General features: G+C 38.3%; 1 protein-coding gene across 6 annotated transcripts in view; it reads right to left on the reverse strand.

Annotated features, from left to right (window-relative positions):
- ZDHHC2 (zDHHC palmitoyltransferase 2) overlaps positions 1 to 23,384 on the reverse strand; it is a 70,540-nt gene that overhangs the window by 42,887 nt on the left and 4,269 nt on the right. For 4 of the 6 annotated variants that reach the window (XR_012007522.1, XM_072776192.1, XM_072776194.1 and 1 more), the window contains exons 2-3: positions 6,600 to 6,626; positions 5,392 to 5,486 (exon numbers count right to left, since the gene is read on the reverse strand). Coding sequence is in view for 5 of the 6 variants with exons in the window: in XM_072776192.1 (XP_072632293.1) it covers positions 5,392 to 5,486; positions 6,600 to 6,626 (122 nt within the window). In the remaining variant the exon portion in view is untranslated. Of the gene's footprint in view, positions 1 to 5,391; positions 5,487 to 6,599; positions 6,627 to 10,151; positions 10,175 to 16,030; positions 16,108 to 23,384 lie in introns of those variants that run through there. The other 2 variants (XM_072776193.1, XM_072776196.1) reach the window with 2 other exon arrangements.

Raw genomic sequence — 23,384 nt, forward strand, 5'->3', positions numbered from 1 at the left:
GATTTTGCCTAGATGTAGGCTAATATAAGTGTTCTGAGTATGTTTGAGGTTGGCTGGGCTAAGCTATCACACTTAATGGGTTAGATGTATTAAATGCATTTTTAACTTACTATATTTTCAATTTACAATGGGTTTACCAGGACATAACCCCATCATAAGTCGAGAAAGTGCTCTATTTTATTTTATCTTATTTACTTTTAAGCCCTACCTTACTTTTTATCACCATAAGATGATGGCTATTACCTTACAGATGGCTCTTCTTATTTAATTTTGATTTTTACTTTTTATTGAGGTATAACTAACATACAATATTATATTAGTTTCAGGTATATGACATATTGATTAAACAATTCCATACATCACTCTGTGCTCACCACGTTAAGTATTGTCACCATTACAACGTTATTACAATACTATTGACTATATTCCCTGTGCCATATTTTTCATCTTTGTGGCTTATTTATTTTATAACTGGAAGTTTCTACCTCTTACTCCCTTTTCCCTATTTCACCCATTTCCCCCCCACCCACACTCTGGCTCATCCTGAGTTATTTCCTGCCCTAGTTCTAGAATCAGTCATTTCTCCAAGGATTCCTCCTTCCTTTTACTAGAAATTAGAAACCAAGATTGGAAATCAAATAGAGTTTTCAGGCTAAAGAAGGTATAATTTTACAAGGATATACAAATTAAGAAAAAACCTGAAATCTAATAACAAATAGGACACTCACGGAATTGTATGCTTTACTAAATAAAATCTTTATAAATAAATAGGCAACCAATGGCTTTTCTTTTTCTTTTTTTTTTTTTTTTAAGATTTTATTTATTTATTCATGAGAGACACACAGAGAGAGGCAGAGACATGGGCAGAAGGAAAAGCAGGCTCCCTGCAGGGAGCCTGATGCGGGACTGGATCCCGGGACTCTGGGATCATGACCTGAGCTAAAGGCAGATGCTCAACCACTGAACTACCCAGGTACGCCACAACGAATGGCTTTCTTAATGACATGTAATGCCAAAGGTCTGATTAAACTGTTGGCACTCTAACTTGCTACCATTCTCTTTTCAAACGATTTTGCAAGTGATTTAAATTTCCCTGGTCTGGTCATTCAACTTTTGAGAATATTAAGGAAATAATCCAAAATATAAAGTGTGCACAAAACATATACAAACATATTAACAAAATCATTGTAATACAAAAAATTGGGATCAACCTAAAAATCCAAGTTAGGTTTTTACATATTTCAGTGAGAATATTATGCCATTATTAAAAATGACAATAAACCAATGATGGACTATTATGTGGGGAAAAACTAAAAGATGTGCATGTTGGATACAACCAGGAAAAATAACTCAAAAGAAATTCAGCATGTAAACTGTCTATATTAGCCTGGGGTGATTTTTTTTTTCCTTTTTCTTTTTGTCTAGTCACCATTCTCAAAATATAATTTAGTATGGTTATCTTACTTTTATGGGAGAAAATCTTATAAATTGAAAAACTATTAGCAATTTAACAATCCTGTTATATAAAAGGTATATTTAGTTCCAGATTACTTATAATTCTTTCAATAGCAACAAGAAAATATTAACATTATTTTCTTATACTACATCTTCTCTGCTATTTTAGTCCCATTTTCAAAGATTTTTAGCAGTTGAGAGCACTCTATTGTCAATTTAAGTCAAGGACTCCACAGTTTATAACTGGGAGGGTCTCTGGATTCTGATCAATTAAAAGATTAGGGTGATATCTTGCATTTTACTAACTCAGGATTCTTAGCCAGAGAGTTGGGGCTCTTTCTTTCATAATAATGGCCTCCAAATTCTCCTGATAATGGACCCATCACTAAAAAATACTCTGGGACCAATATGCATATTTATTTATATATGTAGTATTAGCTAATATACATATGAAATTTTCATATTACATATGAAACGTTTTATATGAAACATTATATATTTTATACTTATATATGTTTATATATATTACATATATATTTCTGTAAATTTCTATACCTTATACATGTAACTTAAGTTAAAAAAAAGAAACACTAAAAAATAATAAATGGAAATGCTGTTTTTTTTTTCTTTTTTTTTTCTCCATGCTCCAACTGATGTCCTGGATGCACCTGCCCACAGTAGTGTCCATTCTCTGTATTAAGCCATGGATACTGGCAAGAATGTAGGCTTGATGGTCAAAACAACTTCAGTTTGAATGTTAGCTGTACCACACCACAGAGTTCTAGATGCTCTGGGATAATTAGCTAACATTCAGAGCCTATGCTCCATTTGTAAAATGGTAATAAATAGTATCTAGCTCAGGGTGCCTGAGTGGCTCAGTTGGTTAAAGCATTTGCCTTCAGCTCAAGTCTTGATTCTTAAGTTCCAGGATCGAGCCCCAAGTCAGGCTCCCTACTCTGTGGGGAGCCTGCTTCTGCCTCTCCCTCTGCTGCTTCTCCTCCCACTCATGCTCTCTCACTCACTCTTAAATAAATAAATAAAATCTTTAAAAAAAAATAGTATCTGTCTCACACAGTTGTAGGAATCAAATAAAGTATATGGATTTTGTTTTTGTTTTTTTTGTAGAAAAATCATAAACAAAGCCTGGTACAGCTGTAAATCACTCTCCTCAGTCTCGACTGCTCCCTCAATACTGTGTCATTTCTTCCATTTCTTCCACTTTCCCACTCTCTCTAACCACTATTTCAAACCTCTCCTCTCCCCAACCTCAGTCAACTTCCCTCCCTCCCATTCTTAGCCAGTGATCTCACACATAATTTTAGGGGGGAAATCAGAAGTTACTTCAACTTCTGCCAAAGTCATAAACACAAACCTGCATGTGTACATGTAACTTCTACTCTACATCCAATCATTTAGCAAATACTTATTGATCACCTTTTACGGGTCAGATACTGCTCTAGGTACTGGTTATGGGTCAGTGAACAAAACAGATAAAGTTCATGCCATTGCAGAGCTTACATTCTAGGAATGACATTAAAAAGTGATTATTTATGAGTCATAGAATGATATGCCATGGAGAAAAATATAGCAAGGTTAAGGTTTATAGGGGATTCTGGAGATAGGGTTTAACCACTTTATACAGAGTGGTCATGGAAAACCTCAAAGATAGGGTCTTATTTGAGCAGAGATACAGAGATAAGAAGTAAGTAAGGGACCTGGCCACACAGTTATCTATGGGAAGAATGTTCCAGGTCAAGGAAAATACCAGGTTTGTAGATCCCTGAAGTAGAAACACGCATATTGACATATGAGCAAGGAGAGAGGAATGTGACTAAGGCAGTGCTGAAGAGGGTCAGAGAGGTGGTGTGGGGCCAGACCCTGAGCAGCCTTTTAAGCTACAGCAGAGAATTATGTTTTTACTCTGAGGGAGCTTGGATATCAAAGAAAAGTTCTAAGCAAAAGAATGGTATGATCTGTCTTGTGTTTTGAAAGGATCCCTGGATACTATATTGAAAATACACAGGATCGGGAAACTGGTTGAAAGGGCTATCAGATAGCAAATGGAAGAATTAAAAGTTGATTTTAGACTTCCAGCTTTGGGATGAAGGATGAAGCTTCGCAGGACTTTGGGAAGGGAATATGGGCAAGACTGTAAATAGTGAAACCCTATGGGGGATTGCAATGACTCAGACAAAAGAGATGATTGAGACCCTGAATTAGGGTAATGGTATGAAAAACAAAGAATGAAAGAAAATAGAGGGGAGGGGTTGGAATCAAAAAAGGAAAATTAGAAAGTAAAAACAGCAGGATTTGGAGGTTGGGGGAAGGGGCAAGGAAGCAGGAGAATTCTGGGCAAGGCTGCCAAGCTTCTAGAAGGCTGGAATGTCCAGAAAGATGAGCTGGATGGCAGCAGCATTAACCAGTATAAGAAACAGATGAGTCACAGTTTGGGGAAGGGGAAGGGGTGACTTCAGCCCTTGATGTGCTGTATTTGAGGTGTGAGTAGATTAAGGAGCTATGTTTGGCAGGGAGACATATAAATTTGCAATGGGAGAGGTCAGAGCCAGAAATAGATTTGGCAAGTGTTAATACAGAGGTCATAGGTAAAGCACCAGATAGGATAAGATCACCTAGGACAGGCGTCTGCATTCTTCTTCATACCTACAGCTAAGACCAAGATGGGGGTAAGAGAGATAATAGGAAAGAAGCAAATCCAGCAGGAGGGATGAAAAAAAGTTAGGAAAAAAAAATTAGTAGAGAGTAGAAGGAAAAAAAAAGGCCACATGTAAAACATTTTAGGCCAAGCATACCACTAATTCTGTGCAAATATCTGTGGTTTTCTTTTTAATATCCTTTCCTAGGTCATATAGCAAATTTATCAGCCTTTCTGACCACAGCTGCATTTTAAACAGATTACTTCAGGGAACAATTTGCAGTGGTGCTTCGATCTGTCTTTTCTTTTTTGAACTTGGCCAACTAAGACTCTACCATTATTACTGGAACAAAGTTTATTTCAATTCAACAAACATGCACTGGACTAAGTGCCAACAATACAGCAATGAGTAAAACACAGTTCTTTGCTCCAAGAACTTTTAACCAGGATGAAAGACTCAGCAACAAATACTTTGAATGCTCTTTTCAAAGTGTAAATTTGACCGTATCACTCTACCTAAAACTTTCTGTAGCTGGGACTGCTAATCCCCCCCGCCCCCTACAAATAAATATCCACAGTTTTCTTCTTGTAACATGGTTAATATGGTTAACATGGCCACTGAGAATAAAGACTACATTCCCAACCTTCTGCACAAAAATATATGGTCATATAACTAAGTTCTAAAGTAAGTGGAAATGTCATCAGCAACTTCCAGAAGGTATCCTTAAAGGGAAGGACATTTACTTCTACTCCTTTATCCTACTTTCTCTGACCAGCTGTCTGGAAGGTAGATGTAATGGCTGAAAATGGAGCATTCATCTTAGGCCAAGAAGTGATGTTGGAAATGGGGGCTACACATATCAGAGCAAGAAGCTGTGAACTAGCTACAGACTTTGAATGTAAGATAAAATTAGTTACATTGTTATTTTGTTGTTGTTTCTGGTGGTTGACAGCCAACTAATCTACTGTTAGTATAACTGATAATTATAATACAGCAATATCTACCTTCAGCTCTATCTATTTACCCATCCACCACCGTGATGTTTGAGTCTACAGTAGAAATGGAACACACAACAGATTTAATATTGGATATACAATACTCACCCTGTGCAAAAATAATATTTGCCAAATGAAAATTCAAGTATTTACAGACACATTAATATAAACAAATCACTACACTTAATAAATTTGCAACATTAACAAAAAGACATAAAATTCATTCTTTAGACATCAATATTATTGACTTCCAACTTTAAGATAACTTCATTAATATTTTAACTTACTTCTTTTGAAGGATTCATTGGTAATGTAAAGATAGTTTTCCAATATGACCAGACAAACATTGCAAAAAGTAGATGATAAGCAATCAGGCACACAACTAAAATGAGAAGAACATAATTACCATTATAGTATGCAAATGCAAACTAAAACCATCCATGATATTTACAAAAGATCTACTTGTTCTCAACCAAATTCTTTAATAATTTAATTATTTCATATCCCATGATTAGAAAACTCTCATCTGTAGACAAGCCCGTCTATTGGCCAAATGGCTACAGGGACCTTTCCTAAATTATAAAAGTAAGGCAGCTATGCCTGCGACTTTAAATCATAAACACAGAATTAAAGCATTGGAGGCTTTAAGAACTTTACTTCACTGACGAATAATAGCAAACCCAGTTCCTATTTGAGAAGCAGTTTGCTAATTTTGCTTAGCTGTGGTCAAATCTGTGGCCCTGATTATGCTAATGACAACATATTTAAATAGAGACCATCTGGACAAAAAGAGATTTCCTCCAACAAGAATTCAAGTGTCTTGTTTATAGCAGGGGACAACTGTTAAGAAGAGCATAGTTTTTTTCAGGCAATGTGTATAAACACACCTTGTATGACTTTAGTCTTGAAATACTGTACTATGCAAAGTAAAATATTAATTTTGTATACAGTAACAAGGATCAATTCTGAAAATACATTAATATACAAATTAATTCTGTAAGACAGCTGAATAACATTTGTAATTTAAAATGCAGCCTATTTGGTATTTTAAAACTGTGGCACTTTTTAAAAGAATGATGACATTCTTCATTTATCATCTTTTTAAAGAATGACGATACAGAATCATTTAAAAATTCAATTATTCATTAAGGCACTTAAATGAGTGTGAAATAACTAGAGCTAATGACATTTTCTACAAACAATACGGGTGACTCAGGTGTGAGGCAATACTCTAAGTTGACACAGGAGTTGTTTGATATTCCTACATCTCCAAGCCACAGGAATCTTTGGCACAGTGGCTACCATTTCAAGGGAGAGGTCTGTGCCAAGCATCTGAGAGAATTCAGTCTGGGGAGTGAGAGAAGTTTTTAACCCCACCTTGACTCTGCATTCTCAAAGTATGATTTATTAATCCCAACCAAATCTCAATGAATGCTATTTTTTAAAATTCTTTTTAAAATTTTATATCAAAAACAATAATAAACCATAATCTTACCTTGTTCTCCAACATTTTCCATGGACACTAGAGAAATAAACAGAAAAAAGAGTATAGATTAGGACACTTCTGGCAAACACAGGGCCTGAAAGAGACATAGGGCACTCGAGTAGGTTAATAACCTGGCTCCCCTTCAAACCAACATTCTCCAAATATTTGTTCAACTTTATTTCGGGGAGAGGTGAGAGTGAGTGGAAGAAGGAAGCCATGGTTGCATTCAGTCAGGGCTCTGTTGGCATTTCAGCCCTGAACACCACACAGAGAACAAAACCAGTCAGGCCTGCCCCTTCTGGGTCTTAATCCTAGATCGATGGTTTCTCAGTCTTCCCAGGGTTCAGATAAAAACAGTGTTCTCCAGGTCATCACATCTCCGGAGACATTTATTGCTCTTTATACATTGGCAATTGCCTAGTTAACTCCCCGGAAAGCATAAAATGTTGTGTCCATGGCATACACTCTTGTCAAGTTTCTCAAGTATAAACGCTGGTGCCCAATGAGTAATAGCTCCCTACTGTACAATGAGAGATGCAGGAAGCATGCCTGAGAAACTGCCACTCCTTGGAGGCTGCTGTAAACACCCCAAGGTAGATGAGGACCCTCCATCAGGGACCACATAGCTGAAACACGCTGGGACAGGAAGCTGTATTTATAACAACCCAGGCAGTTTTCCTACCTTCTATACTGTCTGCTTGTTCTGTTTTCCATATGGTCTTCCTCCATTGTGACTAGAGTCTTTTTTTTTTTTTTTTTTTAGTTAAAAATTACTTTTATTTTTACATTTTTAAAAGATTTATAATTATGAATTTGATTTATTTGATTGATAGAAAACAATCCCAGTTTTTTACATTTTCTTGAAATTGTTTTTTTTAATTGTGTCTTTTAAGGAATTTTTTTTTTTTTATTGGTGTTCAATTTACTAACATACAGAATAACCCCCAGTGCCCGTCACACATTCACTCCCACCCCCCGCCCTCCTCCCCTTCCAATACCCCTAGTTCGTTTCCCAGAGTTAGCAGTCTTTACGTTCTGTCTCCCTTTCTGATATTTCTCACACATTTCTTCCCCCTTCCCTTCTATTCCCTTTCACTATTATTTATATTCCCCAAATGAATGAGAACATATAATGTTTGTCCTTCTCCGACTGGCTTACTTCACTCAGCATAATACTTTTTTGGAAGTTTCGGCCTATCTCAAAGTTGGAAGTAGTAGTGAGCAAAGGTCTGGTACTTCCTGGAATATGATTCCATTGCTATTGATAAGAAGCAGTTCAGTAAACCACTGGTAACTTAAGTCTAGTTCAACTTTTAGTCATAAGTACATCCGAAATCCAAAACTTCAAATACTAAAATACGCCCTCATAGTAGGAAAAAAAAGTATTTCCCCCTTAAATTAGCAAAGAACAGTTATGTAATTGTTGCTAGAACAATTTGATTTTAGGTACTTTCATTGCAAATGTGTATTGCTGTGATCTTTCTTAGTCAGAATTTTCCTTGCCTTCAAATTCAAACTCTTTTTTTGGAGGAATTATTTACACCACATATACACAGTAACTTTTCTTTATAAATCCACAACACTATTCCAAATTCAGTTCAACACAGATACATCCTAGCCCCATATATTCAGTCTGATGATGACGAATGCCAAGAATAAAGATTTGATTCTAATGAATGAATTGTAAGGAGAACACTATAGCTACGCTCTTTTTAATTTATCTTTAACTCATTTACTGAAAGACATTCACTACGCTAGGCTTAGTCTTGAGGATAAAATGGCAAATAGGATTCCATCCCCGTGCTCAAAAAGCTTAAAGTTCATGATCACTCAAATTCAAAATTAAAACTAACAAAAGACAAGGACACGCGGTCATTAAGGCATTGTCAATTAAGAAATCAGAGCAGCTCAGATTCAGAAGATTAAAACAAAAATGGTAGTAGCAGCACAAATACGCTTTAATATCTCCAGTCCTCACAAAGTGTCTGTGTGTCTCACGTGTCTTTGATCTCCTGTCTAGCTGTTACCCATTTTTCTGGCCTTTTCACGGGAAAAATGATTTTAACAATCATTCAAATGTACTGTCTCTACCCCTGCCAAATTCCTATTACCATCTCAACCAACTCCAGCTGGCCTTGCACCCCAGACTCCACTGCTCATCACTCCCATTTAGGTCACCAAAACTCTCCCTGGCAGTGGAATCTCCAGACTCAAGTTACTCCAACACAATTAATGATGCGTTTGTCAAAAACAGTTCGTCCAATTGACAGTGAATTCTCCGACTGAATTGGCCTGCAGGAACACCCTGAAGTAGAATCTTTTGTCCCTTTAGCTACTTTCCAAGAAGCTGTAGCTCATTTTTCAGGTATTACAGATCAAAATTTGGGCGGTAGGAGGTACATGACAAATCATTCCCGGGAATGCTAGTGACACTGCTGCCAGACCATTTTAATGACAGATTTAAGAAAATACATTATTCAGATCAGTATTTCCAGTTGAATTCCAATTGTATTTTCTTCCTAGCAAATGTTTTTAATTAATGTTCCTTATAACAGATTTACTTATATTTTTAAGCCTTTATCAAACTGTTCCTTTCTCATTCTCATCTGTCATTGTGATTGTATTGACAACTGCAGTCCCTCCCTAACCTCAGCTTAGGCCATTCCCCTTTTTATGCAGGATGCTTCACCACTGGAGGCTACCTTGCTTCTTTTTCTTCTTCTTCTCCTTCTTTTAAGATTTATTTATTTTAGAGGGAGAAAGAGAGCATGTGGGGGTTGGGGAGGGGCAGAGGAGAACCTTCAAGGAGACTCCCCACTGAGCGCAGAGCCTGACTTGGGGCTCCATCCTATGACCCATAAGATCATGACTTGAGCCAAAACCAAGAGTCTGGATGCTTAAAACAACTGAGCCACCCAGGAGGCCCCAGGCTGCCTGCTTCTTGAATATGCTAATATTGTGTCCTCTGCACCTGCATTTAGCTGGATGGTAGGAGATCTGGACTCTAGTCCAATCCTCCCAATATGTGTGACCTTGACCATGACATTCAGCTGTTCTGTGCTTTGATTTTATTGTTTAGAAAAAAATCGTACTTTGACAGTTCCTCTGGCTCTAAAATTATCCTAAGTTCTACCCTGATGTATTCTGAAAAATTACTTACTTTTAAAAACCAAGGACAAAAGTCACCTCCAAATAAATCTATCCATGGGTTTATAGGAAGAATTTGTCAAGGACAAAGTGGTGGCCTTCCAGACAGAAACAAAGAGTAAGGATAAGGCTTCTTATGCAGAACATCCCAACCCATGGCTTCCAATTGTGCTCAAGACTAAGAGCCTAATAGCCCTGACCACAAACATCATGCCAGTCTACATTCCTCATTGGATCCTCATCTAATTCCTTAAAAACTCATTTTATAACAAGGCAACCATGGTCTCTTTTAAAATGTAAACTGATAGCATCATCTCACTAAAAACCATCCCATGGCTTTGCACTGAATTCACAGTGAAGTTCAATCTCCTTATTTTCTCTGGGTTGAACAAACATGATCTGGCTCCTACTTACCTCTCCAATATCACTTCTCAACAGTCATCCTCTTGCTCACTAAGCTACAAATAGGCTGGCCTTCCGTTTCTAGAACATACTAAACCTCAGTGTCTTCATGCTGTCTGAAAAGCTCTTCCCCAGCTCCATTCTTGGCTAGCGCTTTTTCATGCTTCAAGTTGCAATTTCAGTAACAGTTTCGCACAGAGTTTAGCACAGGTCCAGCTCACCCCTGCAATCATTAGGATATACTGTTTCTTTCTTAACACAGTCCAATCTGCAATTATTTTTGTTTCTTTTCCATGTCCCTCTCTAAGGTTTGAATTCTATCTCTCCCTGGATCCAGGTTTTATCTCAGCCAACTTACTTAGCCCCTCTAAGCGTTATCTCAATATTTATCCCATTGGGTTGTTTTGTGAGTTAAACTAGGTAATGTAGGTAAAAGAACCTAGAATAGAACCTGGCACTAAATATTAGGGGCTCAATAAATGTTAACTGAATATGGAACATAAATATCACAAAAGAGGGAAGTGTTAGGAGTTCCCCCAAAGTTTGGTGTTAACTGTGTTAAAAACAATCTGGAGAAAGAGGTACGCAGTGCATTTTCAGCTTGCAGGAATGCTATAATTTTCTAGAGAGTGTCATGTGAAGTCAGGGGGAATAAATTGCTGGAAGACTTTTTGAGTGTGAATAAGAAAAAAAAACAACAACCCTGCAAGTGAATTACAATGTGGGCAAATTAATACAAGAAAAACTAAAAAGTGACTTTTAAAGTATATTTTCTTTCCCTACCCATTCCAGAGATTTTATTTATTTATTCATGAGAGACACACAGAGAGGCAGAGGGAGAAACAGGCTCCCTGCAGGGAGTCTGATGTGGGACTCGATCCCAGGGTCCCGAGATCACCCAGCTGTCCCCCTGTCCAGGTTCTGATAGAGCCTGACATGCACCAGATTCTCAGTAAGAGGAGCTGCGTCATATGGAGAAAACTAGGACTTGCCAGGTGGCTTGATGCATTCCTCCTGCCTCTAACCCAGAATTTATATCTAACAAACACTCCTGAACTAAAGTATATACTAGAAATTATCAAACAACCACTCAAGATGGTTGAGGAATCGCTGGAGAACTTTCCCTGAAGGATGGCACAACACAACCTCAAAGACAAAAATGAACCACAGTAAGTCAGGCAGTATAAACCACATAGAGGAAGTCTCTTACATAAGAATAGGTTATGGTCCAAAAGATTATGCAAGGCATTTGTCATCTGGGTGGTTAGGCCTCCATACTGGCCACCAAAAGCTTTTCTAATGCATAACCCGCCTGGAACAATATTGCAAAACTGTAAATTAACATGTTATAAAAATTAGCTATTCTGTGAAGGAAAGGCTTTGGAGTTTACAAAATCCAAACTCATCGCCTTTCCATAGCAGGCATTCATACATATTTTTAGCAAAGACCCCTGGATTCCTCAGCTTGGGAAAGCACCACAGACTGAGTGGCTTAAACACCACACAGCTGTTTTCTCAGTTCTGGAGAAGAGAAGTCCAAGAACAAGGTGTCACAAGGATTGGTTTCTTCATAGGCCTCTTTCCTTGGCTTGTAGAGGACCGTTTTCTCCCTGTATTTCACATCATTTTATCTCTGTACATGTCTACGTCCAAATTCCCTCTTGTAGAATACCAGTCAACTTAGATTAGGACCCACCCTCATTAACCTAATTATTTTAATTTAATTATTTCTTTAAAGGTTCTGTCTCCAAATACAGTCATATTCTGAAGTCCTACAGGTTAGGATTTCAAGCTATGGATTTTGGGAAGACACAGTAGAGTCTATAACACTCCCCAAAATAAGACTGAAGCTTGAGCAGGGTGAAGGCTGGTGGGGTTTAGAGGGCATCACAGGCCAGGGAGGGGCAGGAGGCAGACGTCAGGGGGTAAGAGAGAACTAAAGGAAGGAATAGTTAATTGAATGCTTACTATATGCTGATGATTGTGCTAAATTTTTCAAATGTTTCTCTCATACAGATCTTACAGCAATCTGTGAGGAAGGTATTATCACAACTTTAAAAGTTAGGACGACAGTCTTACAGAGGTAAAATAACTATTCTAACGTTATTCAAGTCATAACATATGGAGCTAGGATCTAAATATAAGTCTGTCTGACTCCAAAATTCTTTCAAGGACTCCATGTGGTCTCCCAAGTTCTGAATGCATCCCCCAGGGCTTCTCTGTCCAGGGCAGCCATTCCTTCTTTGTTGCCATCACATAATCCTGGCCTGTTTAATATCATGCTACCACCTGTTACTTCTGATTTGGGATGCAGGGTTTAAAATGTCCTCTTTGTCACCCCTTCTCCAGTAACCTAGAAATCGATCATTTTACAAACTTTGAATACAAAAAATTAAAATATTTGGTCAGATTGGGGTGCCTTGTTGGCCCAGTCCACTAGGTGTCCGACTCCTGATTTCAGCTCAGGTCATGATCTGAGAGTCCTGGGATTGAGCCCTACATCAGGCTTCACACTCAGCAGAGTGTCTGCTTGTGATTCTCTCTCTCTCCCTCTCCCTCTGCTCTACCCCCCCTTGCATACTGGCATGCTCTCTAATAAATAAATACATCTTTAAAAAAATATTTGGTCATATTTCAGAACAGTACTTGAAGTTGGAGTTTTGTGAGCTCCCAATTCAGTAATTAGGAAGGGAACAGAGCATCAGGTTCCTGGGACAAGAGTGAGATGATGATATAGGAAAGATTAGGAGATGGGAAGGGGGTTTGCTGATCTTACTCCTGAACAGTAGAGGGAACAGTGTACAGGCTCCTAAGGTACATCTCCCACGTGTAGAAACTGGCAATAAAGAGAGATGGACCATTCATCTGTCCTGATATGGTGATCTGTAATTCTTACAGTTATCAAGATCTTCTAAGTTAGAAATATTTTTCTCTCTCAATAACATGTTTTAGCAACGTGACCAAATCATAGCTCCAAATATCTAAGAAGCTCTACTCTATAGAAACAGTGTGAAACCCAACTTGTCCAATTGAAAGCTGAGAATCAGCTTAAATCATTAAGAATGTTTGTGGGTCTTTCAATACATCATTTTTGAAAGGGAAATTAAAAAGCTTTGTCTCATGATTATGGCTCTGAAAACTCACTGCCACTTTCCCCTTGGCAAAGGCCAAGGCAATTCCTGAATCAGTAACTGTACTAAACAGTGCCGTGAAATACGGACATATGACCTCAGGGCTGGTCTTAGCGTCCTCATTTCACAGCTTAATCAATGGAATCCTATAATCCCTCTGTCTCAAATTAAAACAGAAGAGATTCCCAGGGCCAGCAAGTTGTGCGGATTTCAGTGCAGAGGAGTTTACCCATTCCATGAAATAGAACTGTGTGGTTCTCCCTCTTTCACACATGGTCACAATCCACTCAGATACCTACAGTGCCTGGATCTTTTCAAGGCCAACTGCCTACCTTTCTAATTGCAGATGCCCTTCTCTGGGTTGGAGCTGAAGGGCATGACCAACTCCTCTGAGCCATGCAAGTCTGTAGTGGACGCTACACCCCTAGCAACGTTTTACCTGGTTCCCATATGCAGGTTGTCTGCTATGAGGGAGAAAGTCAAACAGGGGTTTTAGATCCTGAAAATATTTCCCTCATTAATCAGAACTAGAGTTTTAGAATTGGAGGGGCCTTAATGATTACACTGCCCAATGTAACTATCACCTTTCTTACACAGGTATGTACATATTTATTTATTGGTAGCAAGCAAAAATGCCACTTGTATTTTGTTTCTTTCAGCATTTAAAGATGTACATGGTAAAATGGAAACAATTTTTGTAGTATATTTTTTAGTGTCATTGTATCAATCTCATTATTTGATATACTCAGAATAACCAGAGAAGATAATACTAGGAGTGCTTTCTTCTTACTCCCAAACATTGGCTGTCTGATTAGGTAGAAAAATTAATGCTTCTCATCTGCTTTTCCAAAGAAACAACTCTGAAAAACCTCCCCAGGCTAGCGCTACATGCCGAGTACTATATGACCAGGGTACATATTGCAAAGCACATATAATACAAAAATTAGGCCAATATTTCTAGGTTTGTGTAAAATACTTGGCACTTGTGTAGTACCCCAGAGGAAGGAACTGTATAAAGCTGTAATTCCAACCTTTTTGCCTCTGATGTTCATCAGAAGAGAATTTACAGTAGCACCCCTGAAGGGATAAGTCAAAAGATTTAAAACAACATTAGCATAGCAATAATTACTGCAGTATCGCACTGGGTCACAATATCTATTAACACATGCAAGGGTGTCAAACTGGGTATCATCCTTCTATACGGAGACCCTGGGAAGTACTATCTTCTTTTGTAACTTTACTGTCACATACTCATGCAGGAAACTCACACACACAATCTTCCTTTGATCTCAGCTTGAATTAGTGTTCTTCTAATGTGCAACCAGTCATACCGTTGCACTACACTGCTTTTACCTACAGCACTGGCAGTCTGCCTGACAGTAACTGCAGGAATGTATATTCCATTGCAGCAGATTTGGTATAATTTGATATAATCATAAGCCGGCAGCCTCCACACAGAGAAGAAGCGTGTTATTGCTCCCGCTATATGATACAGTATATGACAACAGTGCAGTATTATACAAATACCACCTAATTATATGGTAGATGGATTCATTAACGTTAAGTGGGAAGTTCTAATATTTGTGTTCAGAATTGAGTAAGAGACATCAATATTTGGACTGAGTCTCTTCCTCTGTTCATTGTGTGAGCTGCATTTCGTTTTACTGCCTGGATCTCTCCCCAGTTGTACATACTGATTTTTGCTTCTGTTTGTAAATCATTTTCACTAACCCCAGCCCTGCAGACAACACAAATGCCTTGCTATTCATTGGTGAATTGTGTAGTCCCTGTACTGTGGATAAGGAGCTAGTTCAGGATTAATACCACAGGTTACTGATGCATCCACAGAAACACATGTGTTTCCCCCACTTTTCCCCACCGGCTCCTGTTTGCCAAGTGTGTGTACCATTGACACTCGTGAATGTGTTGCTCTTTAAAAAGATGCAATTTGGGCAGCCCAGGTGGCTCAGTGGTTTAGCGCCGCCTTCGGCCCAGGGCGTGATCCTGGAGAGCAGGGATCAAGTCCCACGTCGGGCTCCCTGCATGGAGCCTGCTTCTCCCTCTGCCTGTGTCTCTGCCTCACTCTCTGTCTCTCATGAATAAATAAATAAAATCTTAAGGGCAGCCCCTGTGGCTCAGCGGTTTAGCACCGCCTTCAGCCCAGGGTGTGATCCTGGAGACCCAGGATCGAGTCCCATGTTGGGCTCCCTGCATGGAGCCTGCTTCTTCCTCTGCCTGTGTCTCTGCCTCTGTGTCTCTCATGAATAAATAAAATCTTTAAAAATAATAAAAAATAAAATCTTAAGAAAAAAAAAGATGCAATTACTGCCACTTAGCAGTAGGGTTCTGGTTACTCAAGAACTATTGCTGAGTTTTAGACTATGTACAATAGGCCAGCAGCTCTCAGCATTTCTGTGTTCGGCATACCTGATGACCTGTGTTTCATGAGGGACATGCTCCCCAGTAATAAAGGCCACCTCATGGGCAAAATAGGATTATTCACAATTCCCTGACCACCCACTTTCCTGCTGCACCATAAAAGGACAAGGCAGTTAAAAACTGTTACAGTGACATTGGGATGGACCTGACAGATGCCTCTGGAAACCTTCAAATTTGGATGTTTACAAGGGCATACACAGACTTCTCTGGAATCACACTTTCATCAAAAATCAACTGTTGCAGGAAAACTGTCTGATGATCCCTAAAAAAATTAAACCTAGAATTACCATATAATCCAACATCACATTTCTGGGTACATACCCATAAGAATTGATCTCAGGGACTTGAACAGATGTTTATCTGCACAACCATGTTCAAAGCAGCATTATTCAGAATAGCTGAAAGGGGGAGACAACGTAAATGCTCATCAACAAATGAAAGATAAACAAAATGTGGTGTATACATACAATGAGATATTACGGATCCTTAAAGGGGAATGAAATTCTGACACAGGCTACACCATGGATGAACCTTGAAAACATGCTTAGGTGAAATAGACACAAGTGTACAAATATATAATTCTACTTCTATGAATTACCTAGAACTGTCAAATTCACAGATACAGACAGTAGAATAGGGTTGCCAGGGGCTCAGGAGGGGAGAATGGGTTTTATTGCTTCATGGGTACAGAGTTTCAGTTGGGGAAGATGAAAAAGTGCTAAGATGGATGGTGCTGATAGCTGTACAGCAATGTGAATGCACTTAATGTCAATGAACTGCACGCTTAAAAATGTACACAGAAAATGGCAGATGGCTAGGGGCATCTAGCTGGCTCATTAGGAGCAGCATTTGACTCCTGATCTTGGGGTCATGAGTTCGAGCCCCACATTGGGTGTAGAGATTACTTTAATAAATAAAACTTTTTAAAAAATGGCAGGTGGCCAAAATGGTAAATGTTTATATTATATATATTTTGTCACAATAAAAAAAATTAAAAATCACTTTCTTTAGAGCCTTTCCTCAAACTGACAAATTATAGCAATATTCAACTTGACCTAAAATTTTCTTTCCTACCTTTGGTTATTTCCACAGTCAAGTGTTTTGTGTGTGTGTGTGTGTGTTTCCTTTTCCTTAATCTTTTCAAAAAAAGGAATCTCAGAAGTGGTAAATAGAGAAAAGTCTCTGTAAGATGTAGATGCCTGGCTAGGCATTTCCACTGAAGTGCTTCATTCATGAGCCTTCCCAGATTCTCAATGCCTGGGTTTCAAAAGAATTTTTGTCAAGGCAAAATGACAAATTCCACTCCTTCTTGACCCTTCCAGTCAGTAGGAATCAGAGGAAACTGGGAATGTAAAGGGCCTTGGGTATTCACTTCATATGTGTATCTGTCTCGGAATGATAGCCTTAACTCAAAGTTAAATTATGCAGCATACTCTATTTGAGAAAGGTTGGGGCAAGAAAGAGGGAGCTGAAACGTTTTAGAAGGCCTTTCTTTTTTTAATCTAAAAGGGATTTAAAAAATGTCAGCACATCACGGGGAAATTTCAGTTATCTGAAAATTATTAAAATGGAATTTGAGTGCTTTATGCACATGTATTTCACTTCTTTCTTAGTGATTATTTTTATACTAGTGCTAAGATTTAATATACTCTATTGTAATTGTTCTTTTAAATTTTCAAATGGATTATACAATTAATTTTATCTCAATCCTTATTATAGATGATTACATTTCCAAATCCAGAAAGAAAAAAAAAAAAAAAGTAGCTGATTGTTGTATTTGTGTATCAGTTTGCTAAGGATGCTATAACAAAGTGCTGCTGAAGGCATGCGACCTAAAGAAGAAAATGTATTTTCTCACAGTTTTGGAAGCCAGAAATCTGAGATCAAGATGTTAGCAACTTTGGTTTCTTCAGAGGTCTCTCTCCCTGGCTTGCAGATGGTCATCTTCCTCCTGTGTCTTCACCTGATCTTTCCTCAGTACCCATGTCCAAACTTCCTCCAGTCATATGGTGCTAGAACTCATCCTAATGACCTAATTTTAACTTAATTGCTCTTTAAAGGCTGCATCTCCAAACACAGTCACATTCTAAGTTACTGGGGGGTAAGTTTTCAACATAAATTTTGGGGGGCAGGGTGGGGAGATTCAGCCCATAACTTGAAACTATAAAAATATTACAAGCTTGTTTGCGAACATCTGAGTGATCAAATAATGAAAAGGTAAAATAGAGGCACCTGGGTGACTCAGTAGGTTAAGCATCTGGGTTTGGCTCAGGTCATGATTCCAGCATCTCTGGCTCCAGCCCCAAGTCAGGCTCCACGCTCCCTGCTGAGCAGGGAGTCTGCTTCTCCCTCCCCCTGCTCTTGAGTGCACACTCTCTCAAATAAATAAATAAAATCTTTTCTTTAAAAAAAAAAAAAAAAGGTAAAACAGATAATGCTCTCATAAAGGCTTCATGTTCTTCGAAGATTAAAAATGTCTACTTGGGCTCACAAAAGGCTCAAAGTTCAGCTGATATTCTTTCATTTAAGAAAAGTAAGTATTGAATACTACTATGTGTCATCCTCTGTGTCAGAGCTACAATATTAATCAGACATTGTCCCTGCTCTCATGGACTTTTCTGTAGATTATCTTCGTATAATGAAAAAGTTAAGCTTGCCTAATAGAGTAAAGCCTTTTTTAATTTGGATTGGATGATTTCAGATTTCCCAGCAACCCACACGCTGGTATATATGCTTCTTTTGGATAAACCTTTTCAATTTGGAGTCTGCTGAGTAGTCAGTAATACATCCAAAATAAAAATTCAATATCCACACTGTTAAATTCTCAGTCCTCATTTGATTGAACGCATGAGTCTATTTGTTGATTCCCACCTCCTCCTTGAGCCCCCCTTCCTCTCCAGGCTTCAGGACACCATATCCTCAGTTCTCCTCCACTTCATGCTGGTTCCTACTCACCTTCTGAACTCTCAAAGTTTTGTCTCTGCTCACTTTCCATTTATTCCTTTGGGGGGACAAATGTATCCAATTGTTCTTGAAATCCATTTGTATGCTGAAGACTCCCCAATGTATTCCTCCAGTCCTGACTCTTCCCCCAAATGCCAGTTATAAATGCAACTGCTCACTCAGCATCTCTATTTCAACATCAACATGCCCACTACTGATCTGAGGTCACCTCGTTCTACCCAGAACTTTTCCATCTTAGCTGATCGCCCTCCTTCCAGGTGTTTAGCCCAAAATACTGGAATCGTTTTACAACTCATGAAAGTCTGTCTGGAAATTCTGTGGCCTCTGCTTTACAAGTGCATCCAGAATCTGACCACCTCTCATCACTTCCACTACCCTCACCGTGATGTGACATATCATTTTTTCTCACATGGAGTGATGGAAGTAGCCTACATTACTCAGCAGTAGGAACGATCTTTTTAAACGTTAAGCCAAAGCATGTCACTCTAGTGCTCTACATCTTGCAATGGATCCTCCTCTCATTCCAAGGAGAGCTGAAATCTTCACAATGGCCTAAGAGGCACTATACAATTTCTACCTTTCTCTATCTCTTTGACCTTGTCACCTACTTCAATTGCCCTTGGCTGAAATGCACTTAATTCTTGGATTTTGTAATTATTTGTTAAAATGCAAGTTTTTCGGGGGGGGGGGTGTTATTATGAATCCCTACTCTTTACTCTCCTCCAAATGACATTCTGCCCTTAGTTGTTGGCCTTTTGGAGGTCCCAGTCCTGGAATAGGCTGCATTTCATTAAAACTACACTATGATCAAAACCTTGACTAAGTCAAAGTGATTTCTGTCCTTCACCCCTTCACATTAACTGACCTCTCTGGAGATGCCCCCACAAGTCATAGTTAAGCACATCAATCTCTTACTTCCTTTCTTCCTAAAACATGTCATATGGAGTTGCCTACCTAGAAAGAAATTCAATCACAGATTAGCTCCTGCAATTCACAGCAGGTGAGTTGTAAGTGGCATCAGGCGTTTCTCATAACAGCTTGACATCAGCTGTTTTGGAGCAGGCTGCTCTTCCCACTTGTACCCCCAATGTGAATCACATGTACAGTATAGAGACCATATTTTAAGTCACACCATCTTTCATCCCTACAAATTTGGTGAAAAGCCACACTTCACATTCAGCTACCTACCACTGTGAGATGACCCTTGGGGCCCCAAAATGATTGAGGACAGACTGCAGTCTGAGTTTTAGACACCTCATTCTAAACATACCCTTCAAATACAATGAAAATCCAGTTTTCACATAATACAATTAACACAGAGAAACTTGATTTTACCTCTATATAAGAAAATATACATCCATGACAAAGCATTTTAGTTTTCCAAATTTCACTGAATTATAATTAAATAAGTCTATAAAGTTCTTGGAAATAAACTGCTTTTTTACAAGGATTCTATCTATCATTAGATGATCATGAAGATAAGCTGCATTGAAACTACTGTATTCTTTGGATGTTGCTTTTAAAGGATGCTTTTAAAAAAGGATTTTTATTTATTGGTGTTGGTTTTGTTGATGCACTCCTCTAGATCATTCTGCTCCTCCAGGATGGCAATGCTAGTGAAAAATAAATAAATGCTAGGAATGCTTAATTTACACTTCACAAGAGGAGAAATTTCAGGATACCATGAAAAAATACTGGCAAAGACATAAAAATCATCTATAAAAGCACTGCTCCTTCATTTGCATTTTTTAAATGTAATCAACATCTTATCTGAAATGAACTACTGTCAAGTATGCATTTTAGAGTGCAGAGAAGTGCTAAGATGATCAATGCAGCACATATTTTTGCTCAAGAGGACCTCCCAAATAAAAATGGATTTTGTAACATTTCTGGCACTAATATTTATAATTAAATTTCAAAGTTGCAATCAGATAAAAAGTCAAATTAGGAAAAATGCTACACAAATGTTTCCAAATGTGGCAGGATTTTGAAAGGAAAAATTTCAAGCAATCATAGCTTGTTACCTTATTGCTACCATATGCTTCTTAAGAAATCAGGTCACTTGTCTCCTCCTGCTGCCCTCACCCCACCCCCTGCCCTCCAAATTCCACCCTTTTGCACTCTCAGCGTTTGACTGAGATAAAAATTAAGACATGACAATAAAGCTACCCTTAAGGGAATTATAAGATATTTCAACAATTTTCTAATAGACTACTAAAGAAATTAATTCAATTATGTTCTAGCTTTATTATTAGTTCCCTGTGGTATCTCTAAATGGTAATATGAAATCATACGGTTCCACATAATATTAAGAATGTCTTTCTAAATGATCTTTCTTTGGAAAACTATTTTTCCAACAGAGAGCATTAAGGATCTATGCCATGTTCTAATCTATCACTTTGCAAGTTAGATATTGTATTTCTATGGTCATGACACACAGTGCTGGAGTCTCGGGAGACTCATGAACTCACCACTTCCAGGAGAAAAGAGGGCTGAGGGATGTGATATAACCATCAAAATACATGAAATCAGCAGCATAAACTATAAAATATAAGTCATGGGTCCTTTTTTTTTTTTTAGATGAAAAAGCACAAATTTCCCAAAAAGATGAAAAATAAAAACAAAAACATTAACGAGAATCCTCATCCATGCTAATCTCTGGTGGGATGTGTGTGTGTGTGTGTGTGTGTGTGTGTGGTTTTTTTTTTTTTTGGTCTTCCTGGCATTTCTCCCTATGATGTAAGCCAAAAAGATCAAACACCTGCTCTTGCTGAACCCTGTTGCCTGGAACATGGGCACAACAATTTCAGCTCAGCCAGCTGATGCTCCTGGAATCATCTTTACAAGAGTCACAGTAGCTGCAGCGCTCTGTGATGGCCAGCCACCACAGCAGCAGCTCTTACCAAAGACCATTCCTCTGGTATAATGTCCGCTTCATTTCATCCACCTTCTCTCGGTTTTTGCCTATTTTCTAAGCTAGGTTCTCCAGTCTTTCCATAGATTCAATGAGTTGTTTTCAGGAAGTTCTCTGCTTCCTCCATTTCACCCACCAAATCATAGGCCCTGAACTGGAAGCTGAGTAAAAGTTGCCCTGGCAGCAGGTAAGGAAGGTGGGGCTGAAACAGCCAACTAGTTCGTAGCAGGAGCAAAAATTGCTGGTTGTAATCTTACTCTAAGATATTTACATGTGGTATGATTTATAATATAATTAGAAATTCATTACTACTGAGGTGCTCTCCATCAGCTCTTTTTACCTACGTCATTGATTATTCTTTTATGCTGGTCCAGCAACCAATTCACAGGCTCCTAGCAGTGGGGTATTTTGTTTTCCATTTCTGCTTTCCTGCCTCTTCGCTGTGGGAGTGGCATTCCGAAAGGGAACAACTCTCTCTCCTTATGCCAAAGCTGGACAGAAGGTTTCAGGGTTTTTTCCCACCACTCCAGAGGTAGTTTTTTCCTTAGCTATTAGGACAAGATCTCCATTATGTCTTCCTCTAAATCACCTCTGTGGGAAAGTAACTGGCACAAAACAGGATTCAATAAATGCTTTTGAATGGACCTTCCCCAAACCCTTCTAAGCTGACTTCTTCCTAACCTTGTGGAAATGCACCCTCTCAGGAGACAATTAATTATCGTGATTTAAGAAACCATCCCTTTGGCTTCTGCTTAATTACTGGAAACACTGGAGCACATATTTAATTTAATGGCATGGATGACATTCTCAGTAGGCATTTGAAAGCAAACTTTCTATAACAAGTTTTAGTTTAAATTGAGTTTTTAGGGTTCCCTGGGTGGTGCAGCGGTTTGGCGCCTGCCTTTGGCCCAGGGCGTGATCCTGGAGACCCGGGATCGAATCCCACGTCAGGCTCCCGGTGCATGGAGCCTGCTTCTCCCTCTGCCTGTGTCTCTGCCTCATTCTCTCTCTCTCTCTGTGACTATCACAAATAAATAAAAATTTAAAAAAAAAAAATTTTTTTTCAAAAAATAAAAAAATAAATTGAGTTTTTACTACTGGATCCTGCTCTTTCACTTACTTACATTACCCAAAGGCGTGTTCTTATATTAAAACACTGATCTAGTAAGACTTACTAAAATCACAAAGAGATCAATTCATTCAATAATTATGGAGCACCTCTGCATGCTAAGCACTGTGATGATTGTTTGTTGTCTGTTATATAAGATACGTTATCTCTAATAAGATTTAATAGCAAACAGTAATGCTGCATTGTCCAATATATCAAAAGAAAAAGAATTCTCTGACACACTAAATGGAACCAAGAAAGCATTAAGCAGAGTCTTCTCTTCCCCTGCTTTCCTGGGAATCATTTAAATTAAAGTCAAATGGCAGCACAGATCAAGAATTTGGAGCATATCATCTCTTATACATTTGAATTTCAGATTTGATGAAATGTTTTTATCCTCCTTTCATATAATTTAAAATCTTCAAAATATTTGAGAATGTCAAGAAGTCACAGAACTGATATATTCTGAATCATTACTGTCAACAAGAAATGATTTCTAAGTCATTTAAGACATTAAACATTTACATCAATTTTCTTTGGCTCAGTTATCTTCTATGTCATCTAAAACTATTTTGTAATTATGGAGAGGTAACACTTGTATTCCGAAGATCATCTGCCTGTAGTTTTTTTTTTTTTTTTTTTTTTTTTTTCAAAAGAAGCTTTAATGTCCTGGAGATTTTTTTAAATGA

Source organism: Canis lupus, chromosome 15 (assembly GCF_048164855.1).
Source record: "Canis lupus baileyi chromosome 15, mCanLup2.hap1, whole genome shotgun sequence".
NCBI classification, from domain to species: Eukaryota; Metazoa; Chordata; class Mammalia; order Carnivora; family Canidae; genus Canis; species Canis lupus.